The sequence below is a fragment of the Strongylocentrotus purpuratus genome, unplaced genomic scaffold (genome assembly GCF_000002235.5).
Source record: "Strongylocentrotus purpuratus isolate Spur 01 unplaced genomic scaffold, Spur_5.0 spur5_scaffold_7, whole genome shotgun sequence".
NCBI lineage: Eukaryota > Metazoa > Echinodermata > Echinoidea > Camarodonta > Strongylocentrotidae > Strongylocentrotus > Strongylocentrotus purpuratus.
The window spans coordinates 11,855,956-11,869,722 of NW_022145613.1; the positions used below are offsets into that span (position 1 = coordinate 11,855,956).

The 13,767-nt window shown below is 35.9% G+C and overlaps 1 protein-coding gene across 1 annotated transcript; it reads right to left on the bottom strand.

Annotated features, from left to right (window-relative positions):
- Positions 1-2,396: 2,396 nt before the first annotated feature.
- LOC105437286 lies at positions 2,397-5,484 on the bottom strand. The gene is made up of 3 exons (XM_030974987.1): positions 5,233-5,484; positions 4,146-4,216; positions 2,397-2,917 (listed from the first exon to the last, which is right to left on the bottom strand). The coding sequence occupies exons 1-3, from the start codon at positions 5,371-5,373 to the stop codon at positions 2,743-2,745; spliced, it is 387 nt and encodes a 128-aa protein (XP_030830847.1). The 5' UTR covers positions 5,374-5,484; the 3' UTR covers positions 2,397-2,742.
- Positions 5,485-13,767: the final 8,283 nt, after the last annotated feature.

The following is a 13,767-nucleotide window of genomic DNA, read 5'->3' on the forward strand; positions in this document are numbered from 1 at the left end:
ACAAAGAAACTTATGAAAGTTATTATTTCTAACCACATGTCGTTAATTATGGAGTGATCAATAACATAAATGGTAATGATTTAGATGGGGAAAAACAAATATTTCTTAAGATGTATAGATTTAAACCTTTATTTCACCAGCATTACATAAGGACACCATCCAATGTAAAAGCTACTGTTTGCTATGAATCCTAACAAAGAAATGAAAATAAAAATTGCAGATAAAAAAGAGCATCAAAATCGACAGAAACTTCTTCCTAATGGCTCTCCACTTATAAACACTTTTTGCTTGGCATACGTGCATCACACATTCTTGCTTTTTTGTTTAAGTATGTTGGTGATTATATAAGGCCACTAAACATAATAAGAGGCAATATGCATGTTAAATATCACATCATGCTTACATCTTTATACTACTAGCAGGGAGATGCAAATTTCTCCCTGATATTGCAATGGAAAGACAGAAACACACAAGTACAGACACCACATATTACTAGAATGTTATATATACGACAGACAAGAAATATTCATCATCACATTATATAGCTAAAAAACTGCTAAATACACCAAAACGTTGTGTATAAACACGTGATCAAAACATTTTGTACATTGCCCAAGAGTAGAGTGCAAAATATCAATGAGTATCAATGAGTATACAAAAGTAGATACAATTCGCCAAAATAAAAGGTTGTGACACTACGCATGTGCTAAAATGGGCATGAACACATAAGAAATCGCACTCTAGTCTTCAAAAAATGTCTTCAGCTGTCCAGGAATGCTAAAATATGTTGACTTTGTAATTTATATTTCTGATGTCCGACTATTTATCAAATACATGGGTTATGTATAGTGTCATGTCTGGGAATTTGATTATTTTAGGGAATTATAAACCAAGGAGCAGTTGTCGCAACAGGTCCATGGTCATACGATTGACATGACCCCCCTAATCACCAAGCAATTCACAATTAGCTTCCATATTAAAAATTGTCAGTTTAGATAACAGATTCTCTTTTTCCCCATTTTCTTGATATTGCTCGAGTAATGTATATGTAAGAAATATACATTTACAGTATCAACAAAAAATAACACAGAATGTTGTCATATCTGGACCAAAGAGGGCAGTAAATTCACACATGCACGCACACACGTACACACACCAGCACATAATCAAAAGTAAAAGTTACGAATTTATAAAAGAAGGATTACGCAAAAAAATAGAATTGCACTAAACTAATATATAGTAACGATCATACATATATACATAAATTATAACATTTCGACTAGCTATGAAACTTTTACACATGGTACGTACGTTCTATGTGTCACTAAATACATGTAGATTTGTTTTATTGTAAAGCTGAACTACACTGCAAATATATCATTTTACATCTTTCAAGAGTAATAGATATCACATGTCAGAAAATGGCTCATTGACAAATAAATTATTAAAAACTATAGCTGAATAAAACAGTGAAACGTGTCACATTTAACTTTAGAAATCCACAAAAAGACACAGAGCCACAAAAGTTTTTCAGATTTCTCCTAAGACTAATTTTGTAAAATAAACTTAGAGTGTACCAGATTAGGATTACGATTTGTGGATAACAATAATTTACAAAATCAACATCCAAAAGCTTTACCCAGTATTCAATGGGCTAACAGATAAGGAGTAAGAAAATAAGGAATAACATAAACTGCTGTGCACTGAATCAAAGTCAGAACTTGATATTCCTATAATTATCAAACGAGATTGCAAAGACAATTGCAAGAAATCAACCTAAGGCAATCTCATTAACCTAGTCAGCTGTCCGAACATATTTACAATGATGTATTATGTAATCACAATATGATTTCTATAGCATACCTATACGTTAGAGATGAAATTGCCCTTGTGTTTATATGTGCAACAGTCTATGTGGTCATATTTTCCCCCCTTATTTTCTGTGTTTCAACCAACACGAATATCGTTACACATGTACTGCCAGTTAATCAGTGTGACATGTTAAAGGATCTTTTGTCTAAAGAGGGCGACATCAAATACAATGTACCCAATTTCGGGAATATCCGCAGCAAAAGCTTGCATCATTTGCCCAATTGGATCGCTCTGATGTTCCGTAAATCAGATTTTTCAAATGCATTATTGAGATTACTAACATCTGGCATGAACAGTTGAAATGAAATGCAATTCCATGAATCAAATACAAGATGATATTGTTTGTTTGGAGCCATTAGGCACGGCTCCACAGGAAACAATTTTTTGGGGAAGGGGGGGGGGGGGGTCCAGATTGCATGAGCCTTATGTAAGATTTCAAATATCAGGGCAGGAGGGGGGGGGGGTGGCATAAAACCTAGAAGTTGGGTGCCAATGCATTCTGGGCTGCGTTTAGTGTTGACATCCTGCAGAAGTGCATTACATCTGTGTCTTCATATTATTTAGCTCAATCAGGGTGACCAGAAAAAAAAGAAAAAAAATTCTGCATATTTTCAATTTTGGCATTCAATTTAAGCTTGCGGTAGAGATTTTGAGATTCATCGTGTTAAGAGAACATAGAAAGGGCGGGACATCTGTGTTAAAGTGTAAGTGTTGACACCCTGCAAAGAACATTACATGTGTATTAAAGTTTAAGAGTTTAAGAATTTTAACCTAGTCCCATAGCCCTTGTTTTGCGTTTTATCAGAATTACTGCTTCTGCAAGAGATGGCGGAGACCCACCGATGACTAACATGATGATAGGAACTCCCCCTAAGCACCGCTTGAGGGGTCTATCTCAGGTCCGATGTCTGCGTAGAGCACGGGGTACGTATTCAATGCATTTGACGGGAAGGATCCTAGCGTGCTGACCAGGTAATCTCTGCCCCCTCGGTTTATGGCGTTTAGCGCCACGGTGAACCTCACCTGCACGTAGGTTCCATTTTGCCTGCATGAAGGATTATTAAAAACAATAATAACTACATTTATACTGTGCACATATCCATCTATATCCATCATAGTAGTAGTAGTACAGTCAAACCTGTCTATAGCGACCACCCAAGGGAAACACAAAAGTGGTCTTTGTAGACAGGTGGTCTTTGTAGACAGGTTCCTTTAGTACATGATTCAATGAGAAACCATTTTCAAGGGAAGCAACAAATGTGGCCTTTGTAGACAGGTGGTCACTAAAGCAGGTTTGACTGTAGTACATGCATTACCCTGGCTTTTGCCCAGCTGCCGTAAGGTGCTGAAAGCATCCAAGAATTAGTAACTATCTACCAGGCACCCTGGGGCGTACGCAGGGGGGGGGGGGGGGGGTTTGGGGAGTTCAACCCCCCCCCCCTTTGGTATTTTTATGTATGTAAACCCCCCTAAAAAAACCTAAAAACCCCCCCTTTGTTTTTTTGTTGTTTTTTTTTTTTTTTTTTTTTTTTTTTTTATTATTTAAAAAAAAAAAAAAATAAATAAAATAAAATTATACCCACGGCTAACCTAAATAAGGTGACCTTACCCCCCCCCCCCCAACGACAAAAAATGTCAAATTATGAAATTTCGAGACCAAAAAAAAAAAAAAAAATGTGTCCGCTTACCCCCCCCCCCCCCCCCCCCCCCCCCCCCCCCCCCCCCCCCCCCCCCCCCCCCCCCCCCCCCCCCCCCCCCCCCCCCCCCTGTGGCTACGTGCCTGATCAGAAGTGTCAAATTTGACAGACATCAGTGCTATACAAGAACACACTACAGTCAAACCTGTCTATAGCGACTGCCCAAGGGAAACACAAAAAGTGGTCTTTGTAAACAGGTTCCTTTGCATGTTTCAATGAAAAACCATTTTCAAGGGAAACAAAATATGCGCTTGTTGTAGACAGGTGGTCTTTGTAGACAGGTGGTCACTAAAGGAGGTTTGACTGTATTATTATTATTATTAAATTTTTCAGAATTAATCAACAGCCGGCAGTACAACACTTGCTCCTGTGACACTTTCTCCATGTCAATTTCATACACTAACAAAATTCTAAATTTAAAGCCTCTGCACTAGACATAGTCCTAACCCTATCCTAACCCTAAGCTACTGTAAACCCTATACCTATCCATAAAAAGCCTGAAGCAATTGTAGCAGGAGAAAATGTTGCATCGGAAAGTGTCGCATCACCATATAGCAGCGCTGTATCTATACTTACACCAACTGGGTCACAAGAGTTTCTTCGTACAAGTACTTTTTCGCAATGGTGGCATTATATACCTCATTCATCTACAGGAAAGAAAAAAAAAAACAAAGAATGTTTGGATTTAAATTTTGATGTAACACAAATAGACCAATTCATAGATAGCACATGCTACAAGTGACACTAAATATCTTTTAAACATGGAGTAGATCGACCAACTTTATGCGTTTTGGAATATCCACTGCCAGATTGATGGAGGTGTTCATGAAAATCTTATGTCTGCCCTCTTGAAAAAAATACATGTGCTTCCAACTGTGTATCATAGAATGTACTGGCAGTGCATGATGAATAGTGATTACATAACTTTTATTAACAATATGACTTGTATCCAGTATTTTTCGTGATGGGTTTATACTTTATAGTTTCACATAAATTACTTTTATCTGCCCATGAGGCCATGAGCATATATAATGTAATATCTACAATACCGGAAACAATTTTAGATACTCTTGTAAAAATAAAACACTTCTAAACTAGTTCGTTTTTTAAAAGAATAAAAATGGGGGGGGGGGGGGAGTACAAGGGTCAAGATAAGTTCTGGTCATGAAAAACACATTTAAAAGCATTTTGATGACTAATTTCTTTATTTGCTTGATATTGATGATAAAAAAAATGTGCAAAGTATCCCCAAATTATGGTTGGGTTAGAGTGGAGTTTGAGAATATAAATCTTAGTCTGAATCTTTCTGTTGCTTGTGCTTGCTTTTAATCCAGACAACTACCGGTAAAGCCATAATTCCCTACCTATACTAGGCCATGCAAATCCCTGATGGTGTTACTTCATATGCAAAGGTGTACTACATAATCATTAGAAGAGTCGAAAATGATCCTCTATTGCGTACACTTTCAAGAAAATTCTCCACAGATTTAACATGTCAAACAATCCCTTTAAATATTTTCAGGGTACATGCTAATGAGTTTTGAAGGAGGAAGGAGGAATGGGGTGGGGTGGGGTGGGCAGGTCGGATGTGCCACCCCTCCCCTAATCTGCTACTTATTGTTGCCTTAGGTGGAGACATGGTGTGAATGCTATTTGAGCTTACCGCTCCTGTGAAATTTACCAGGAAGGCAGTTGTTGCTGGGGCTCGGCCATCGTCAAAGTAAGTGCCATAGGCTTTGTCCATGACGAAGGTCCCATCGAAATTTCCTATAACTGCGGGCCCAAATGTTGTCGTGGCCTTCATCGTTGGAGGCTGGGTTGTCTTCTGAAATTGCAACAGAAAATGAGTTAAAATCAATAGGATAAAACAGGGCCCCGTCTTACAAAGAGTTGATATCAATTGCAACCTATTTGCGATTGATTTCAATCGCAATTATTTACATAAGAGATAGGAGACTACAAACTTACGATTGATTGGAGGACTTGCGATTGATTTGGGTCAATCGTAAGTCTTTGTAAGACGGGGCCCAGATGTCCTAAATGACCCTTTTACCTAGCTGTCGAGTTTCTCATGCTACTGGTCATTTTTTTTTCATATGGTAAATCCCTTTTTTGTTCTAAAGGACATTCACATCCTATCAGCTTTGGATATTGTGTCCCAGTCAGGTATCTGGCCGAATTAATTTCAACGATCTCTGCAAACGCAATCTTCCCCCAACTTGGTGCAAACCAGAGATGGCATCATCCCCTAAATTTGTATGCCTTGCATAGGCGTACAAATTTATGGATCACGTCATCTTAGGCTTAGTCTACTCAAAAATCTTTAGAGATTTTGGAGATTTTGGTATTTAAACTTGAGATATCCTTTACAGAAGTAATATTTAGAGTGAATAATTTGAACATACATGTAGTAAACTGGTATTGAACCATTAAAAAAAGGGCAAATTATATTTTCTGGGAATATGTCCCCTTTAAGCCACATCCTGAAAGTTAGACATGGTTTGAAAGCTCACTACTGCTTTCGGTTCAGAGTGGGGTTTCCCCATTCTCAATTTGAATATGTTACACAGAGTGTTTAAGTAGAATATTTATTTCTTCTGTCTGTCATAGAGTCTTGTAGGGTATTCTTACCAGGATTCTTAGAATATACTCTTTTAGTTCTGAACACATAACTCCTATTCTTAGATCTCTTCATTTGCTACATATTTCAACTCTAATTCAGATTAAGATTCTTATGTAGTATTCAAAATTAAACACGGGTATGCTCAATCATATTTAATCGACATTCCCAAACCTACTGTTCCATGACGTTCATTACAGTCAATATATTAACACATGCTAATTTTCAATACGCCCGTTGTCCCCAAACCAATACACTTTACGGTGATCGTGCTCTTGCTGTTGCAGCCCCTGAATCATGCCATACTTTACCAATTCATATTTGTCAATCCCCATCCGTAGAGTCTGTTAAGGAAAGTTAGAAGTATTTCTTGTTTAATAGTAATTTATAGGGCAGCTTTGTTTAAGGTTAGTTGCTTATTAATTGTAATTGTTATTATTAGAATTGTGTATTAGTAGTATTGCTGTATGTTTACTTTACCTTGTACCTTGTTTTGTTTAGCTCTTAGAAACATTGTATTAAGCGCTTTATATAACTACTACATAAGTCTGTGAAGATTGATGTGCACCCCCTCTTTCTTTCTTTTTTTTCCTTCTTTCTTCTGTCTTTTTCCCCTTTACCAATATTTTGTTCCTCCATATTTGTACTTTATGTATCCTTTGAGGGTAGTCATACTATCTAGCTTTGCTTACTTTGTCAACCCTCCTGTTTAATGTTTTCGATTAGTTACAACCAGCCTTACTTTATTCTACATATATTCTTTTGTCATGTGTAAATTTGCAATATTTGTTTGTTATATATTTGTAAAAATGCAAAAGAAAAAGAAAATCAAACAGAAATAAATAAATCAAATCATAATCAAATAATATAGTATTAATGACTGCTTTGAGAGAAATAGTTGTTTTTATACGCTCTCGGGAAGGTTAGAATTGTGCTATTGCCCGAGGCGTGCCGAGGGCAATATCCCAATTGTAACCTTCCCGTGAGCGTATAAAAACAACTATTTCTCGAATATTAAAGCAGTCATTAATACTTTTATATGCCGAAAACAAAAGAGTCAACTAATGACACCACCTTGGCCTTTTTCTAGTTTATCTGCACGGTTGTTTTTTACGAGTGTATCTTTGAGAGTAGACTAGATCTAGATTCTAGTCTAAGACTAAGCAAGATATTTTTACAATTTTGGGGGTGGGCCGGCCCTGTGGGGAAATATGGAGAAGAACCTGCGCTTTCATATGACACCTCACTTATTGAGTATCACCTTCAGGATCACAATAGATAAAGGTTTGAATCTCGAATTGAACAAAAAAACTTGACTTTTTTTTGCATGGTCGCGCAATGCACGTAGACTGCATAGAGACTGCATTGCGTGCAATCTCTATGGGAAGAATTTCAGCGCACAACATCGGGTGCGCGATCAGACACCCAGCTCGATCTATTTTCGTCTACGTCTATGCTGGTACTCCATTTTCAGCAACTAAACGAACATGTTTATGAATAATTTCACGTACCCTTTTTGTTGTTATTGCTGTCAGCGAGTCTTGCATTTGATAAGTTGAAATCTTGGGAGAGTTTCTTTAGCCATTTTTGTCTTGTTTGGAATTGTCTTGTCTTGTATGAAAATACCGACCAATTCTTCGCACACGTACGGTATCCTCGATCGCTCAAACCATTTGTTAACATGTAAACCTATGGTTACTGGGATTTTAGAACTATTTTTAGAACTATATTTCCCGGTAACCATGGTAACTGGGATTTTAGAACTATTTTTTTTTAAACTATTACATGGGTTTGGAATTTTACCGGAATTTTACATGAATAGTTAAAGTTTATGAATGCAATTTCGACCAATCAGATGGCTGGATTTCTTAAGTGAGGTATCTAAAATAAAATAAAATATATGTAATTCATTAGTATTATTGTTGTTCTAATACATTCCGAATGTACTAAATGAATGGAAGAAAACATGCAAATCAAATGAATACTTTGCTCAAAACCTATAATAATGTGGTTGATGAAAGATACAAAATGGAGAGTGCTATACATGAAAAGATGACTTTGTTAAAAAAAAAACATGTTTCAGGAATTTGCATGTAGTTTAAAGAAACTATGTCCATTTTACAGGTCAAAAAAATGAAAAGGTTAAATTCCTTTGGCATTTGAAAGATAAGTCTAATTTTGAACTCCCCTTGAAAAAATGGGGCTTGAAAATGTCTTTAAGTGGGAAAATAATGACTATTAGTTGTTAAATCGACTTAAGAGCTATAGAGCCAATAAGTAATAGTCTTGATTTTCAGACCATTGTACCGCATGGTCGTACGTTTTATGCTGCGCAAAGATTCAACCAGTTCAATTTTGATCATTACAAGAAGCGGTTTATTGATGTAAACAAATCCTTTACAGCTCAATTTATGTATGTTATTACCAAAGAAGAAGAAAAACCAGTCAGTCACTCAATACTGACAATAGTGTCTGACAGTGAAGTCTAGCAAGTAAACGGGTTTCCTTGCATAATTTGAATATAAGGACACTGCTAACGTTTAAAATTCACAGATAGGACATACATGACATATTCATAATTCCTGCAAAGTTCTACAGAATTTGAGGTTGGCTGCAAAAGGGACATAGTATCTTTAAGTTATTTTCAAGCCCCCTTTCTTTTAGAGAAGTTCTAAATTAGTATTATCTTTCAAATGCCGTTGGAATTTAACCTTTTCATTTTTTGGGCCTGCAAATGGGACATAGTACCTTTAAGGGACTAAAGCACAACAAAATTACTCTAAAACAATACTTTGCTTTGACATACAATGCTACAGATATTCATAACACGGTTTTGGGGTCCACAAACGTTATCGTCGACTCGTCATATTTCGAATATGAGGACATTTGAAGAGCCATCCTATGATACGCATCCGCATACATAATGAAAAAGCTTACAAAAGATGTTTCACCTTTTCCAGAATTTAACCTTCGTTTTACAGTGAGAAAAGGGAAGTGATATTACAATTGTATGGGATACATGATCATGTGAACTTTTTTGTTTGTTCTGAAACACTTACCATTTCCTGGTCAACACTTGAAGCTGTCCATTAATATCAAGAGAAAGGGAGGGGGAAAAAGAGAAAATTGAGAGAGTTAAATTCCCATAATACATAATAGGACCAATATTTTCCCTTTTCATGAATGAAATTGAAACTGAAAACGTTCAATTATATTTGTTTATATTTGTTGTGGTATCAATACACTATCTTTGTAATGTATTGAAATATAAGGCTTAAATCTTTGTTAAAGTCCATTTAAAGTGTTGGAAGCCACAAATTTGCCCACGATTTGATGGTGCTGGAAGAAAAAAAATTGATGAAAGTAAACAAAATTTAGGTTTTCTCTTCTACGCAGATAATCTAAATTTGTGTATTCTTTCATCAATATTCGACTTCAAACACATTTGTTTTTAAATCCTTGCAGAAATGTATCTTAAATTACATCCTCTTTTACATTATGATACAATTAAGTGACATTTTGCCATCAAGTGCCATGTTACAAATTATATCATTCACCTGTACGCTGTTACGAATAATTGTATTTCTATAGTCAGAATGCGGATTGCATACATTCCGTGGTGTTAAGTAGGATAAGCCATAATGTCTGTTTCATTGATGCATTAAATTCGATTACTTTACAAAAATGGTCTATTGAACAGAAATGGTCTCAATGAGGGGCGACTATAAGACTGGGGTGCAGAAAGGGGGCTGTCATGTTCTCCCTTTGCCATTTCTTACCCTCTCTCCCTTTTCATTTTTGCCCCTTAATCATGAGAGCAATGTAGGGAGCCTATGCCTACCAACCAACCCCCCCCCCCCCCCATGGCATCCTCTACTACGCCACTGTCAGGGAAAAGGAAAGTAAATGTACCTTCATATGATATTATAATAATATTTACCATTTTTTCTATGTTGCTCAAGTAAACACTTGTAAGTGTTTCAAAAGGTTCTTCTGATAGAAAACGAAATTAAGATCTTAATCGTTTTAGTATGTATGCGAACTAGTGAAATAGGTCAATGAATTCACTATAACGCACAAAATGCATTAAAGTTTGATCACCAGTATCATGTATGTATGTTTAATTGGGTTCTGAAATCCTGAAACTCTTCAGTGATAGAATACCTCAACTATTTATGATGTTAAATGTTTCCAGGTTTAATGTTTTTAGTATTAAGAATTGGTAAACCAGATATACATTTGCATATATGTAAGAGGATCTATGTATTGAAATAAATATCAACATGTGCATACATGATAGTAAATGTCGCAAATATAATATCAGTATGGAATTCATCCAAAACATGCACAACAAAAGAGCAAATATTTTCATGTAATTGGTTCCTCTGGATAAATTCGTAATGAATTGGGTAAAAGCCATCTTCGCTTAAATACTACCACAAGATTTGAGCCGTGATATACATTCTTCAAAAAGAATTACGGCTTAGAGAGCTACATCAAAATGAAGCTAGTATTTTTTTTTAAAGTATCTTTATCATTATTCCCTACACTAAATCAATTTTACCCGATTTGTTTAAAATGTCAAAATTTCCAAATTTTATGCAAAAACATAATACAATGAATAAGTATATGAAATTTAAAAAAATATATACATTGAAAAAAGACAAATATAAAAGTAATGGTACGATAAAGAACGTCTTGAAAACAAAGCATACACATCCAGTAAAAAATATGTAACAATAGAGAAATTATGAATTTGAAGGGAAAATTGGGGGAAATAGTAAAAGGCAAAAAAGAAAAAAGAAATCGAAAAGGAAACTGAATGATTGCGTAAGCTCTAGAACAATCTGGTAGTTCAGTAAAATGAGGATGAGTCAAACAAACCGAGATTCATGCATAAACCGAATGAATTCTTTGTTAAAGACATATTTGAATCTAATGGTTTGACAACAGTATAGCAACATGGAGCCCCTTAAATCAAGAGGAACACATGTATTGGTGAATGGTACACTTTAAAAGTGTGAAATTTCCGATCATCAAATGCAGAACATAAAAAGGCATCCAAAATACATCAAGTGAACAGACTTTCATCAATTAGACTTACCTAAAGTTGGAGTACTCTGCACAACTTGGTCACTCTTGTTATTCTTCGTACATATCACAGCTGTGATGAGGATTATGATGATAATAGCTATGGCCGTAACGACTGCAGAAACAAGTCTCTTTGGGGTACAAAATGAGCACAATCCCTGCTTTTTCCACCTTCCTGGACAGTCAACGTAGTGTTATCTCCAAGTCGTGTGACCTGAACAAATGCCCCTCGATTATTCCCTTTCCCCTCCATTTTGGTGTTGGAAATGCTTTTCCTCGATCCGAGTCTGAGATACTTGTTATGCCCTGAAATGAAGAAAAATAAATGAATAAAAGATGATGCCAAAGCTTGTCATTGTTGTTCGTGATTTCCTATATAATTATCATGAGGATTTAGAATCGACCGATTTTTGCCACAACTTGTATTACCTCTTTCTTTTAAATACCTTTCTCAATTTTCTACTTCTCCTTGATATCTTTTGAAAAATATAAATACAGTTTACACTAAATTATTTATTCGACATATACCCCTTGTAAATTTGATATTTTTTGTGTTTTTCCTAACACGAGAAATAAAGCTGGAATAGTTGAATTCGGGCCTTTGTTGAACTAAGGTACTTTTAAAATTAAACTTCAATAAGTCACCTTTAAAAGAACCATAAATCAGGACAAATCAATTTATCACAAACTTTAAAAATCACAAAACTTGGTAAGAGTATGAATAATTGGACAGAGATAGCCTGTTTTCTATGAAGGAAGTATAAAATAAACCTGAGAGGCCATAGCGTGACAATTTTCCCCTCAGTTTGTCTTTATCTAGACTTAAAACAGTTTGATTTTTTTAAAACATAATTAGAAAGAATTTAGATCTAATTTTCATATAATTTCAAAATAACATCGAAAATCATTGCGAAACATCAAAATATAGCGACTTACTTTCAGCCAGTCTGCCCGTTTACTTAATAGTTGAAAACACTGCGCGCGCTGAGATCGGCAATCACACACAAACTGTTTTGCAAAACCCTCCCACACTAAACCGTCCGATTTACATCAGTAAGAAGCGGTGCTCCGGGGGGGGGGGGACAGGGGGCACAGCCCCCCCCCCAAAAAAAAAAAAAAAAAAAAAAAAAATTCAATTCCCCCAAAAGTGCCCTCTTTACATAGGACAGTGCCCCTATAAATTCGTCAGAAGTGCCCCTTTTGACATAGGAAAAAGGCCTATTTCACTTTGAAAATCCCTCTATTATTTTTCACCTATGTTAAGTGCCCTTTTATGTTTACATATTTCTCTCTTTCCTTCGACAATTTCCCATTTTCCTTTGCAATAATTGTCCATTTTTCATTCTCATGAGTGCCCTTCTTAATATCTAGTAAGTGCCCCTTTGTAAGTACGAGAAGTGCTCCTTAACACTTTTCATAGGTGCCCCCTTCACCTCTGATGATTACCCTATTCAAATTTGAGAAGCGCCCCTTCCCCTTTAAATACACCCTCTTTTTTACTCCGATAAGCGCACCTTTATTTTCACATGTGCCCCTTTCCTGATGATAAGTGCCCCCCATTAAAAAAGAGCACCTCCCCCTTCTCAAAAATGTTCACCTATGAAAAGTGTCAGTAGTACTAGTAGTCTGTTTGAGGGGTACGTGTAAAGTCTAGGGGGGTCCTTAAGTATAGGGTCAATGAGATCGGATGTTCAGAATACAGGATTTTCTTGAATTCTCCGTCGAATTCATACCTCAAAGCTTTCTCCAGCGAATCCGGCCTGGAGATCGATACCCTACTAAAACATGCCCAAAATGACTAAATCTTCATCAATTGTCCAAATAATGGTCATGATTTAAAATTCGTAATGTATCTTACCCGTTTCGTGTCAATTTAATTTAATCTGTTTTGGAGTATTTTTCCTAAAAACGAAGGCATTATAATATACACGTACTTTCTCACATGTTTCAAGGAGCATGAGCAGATAAAGGTCATTGCAGACCAAATTGTGAAATTGTGACAGAATATATGTATCGAAATATGGTCAGAAATTATAATGACGAGTAGAGTGACTAAAGACAAATCCATTTTAATTTAGCCTTTGGCAAATTCTGCAGCCAAAAATATTGTCCAGGAAGGTTTGTGTATGTGGTTACAGGAAGTTAAACACTTAAGCTACGTAGTATATAATATAGATATCGACTGCTTTGAGCAGCCAGACCTCGAATATTAAAGCAGTCGATATATATGTCTATTATATGCCGAATTGAAACAAAAATCTATCAAGAATTCTTACCTTATCATTTTATTAAGTAAAGATTGGTTAAAACATCACGGAAAATCTGAGACACTGTCTGTAATCTTTGCTGGAGAAAATGACCAACAATTTCAATCATTTGGGAATCGCAGACAAAGAGCACTGTATGGTGTCCGCGCTCGCACAAAGAACATTTTAATACGTAAACCAATGGGTATCGCAGCAAAATTTTACTATTTTCATGGTAACC

Coding starts and splice junctions, on each gene's coding strand:
- LOC105437286 (XM_030974987.1), bottom strand. CDS start 5,373: ATGAAGGCCACGACAACATTTGGGCCCGCAGTTATAGGAAATTTCGAT. Junction 4,217..5,232: donor TGGTAAATTTCACAGGAGCG/GTAAGCTCAAAT, acceptor TCTTTCCTGTAG/ATGAATGAGGTATATAATGC. Junction 2,918..4,145: donor ACTCTTGTGACCCAGTTGGT/GTAAGTATAGAT, acceptor TCCTTCATGCAG/GCAAAATGGAACCTACGTGC.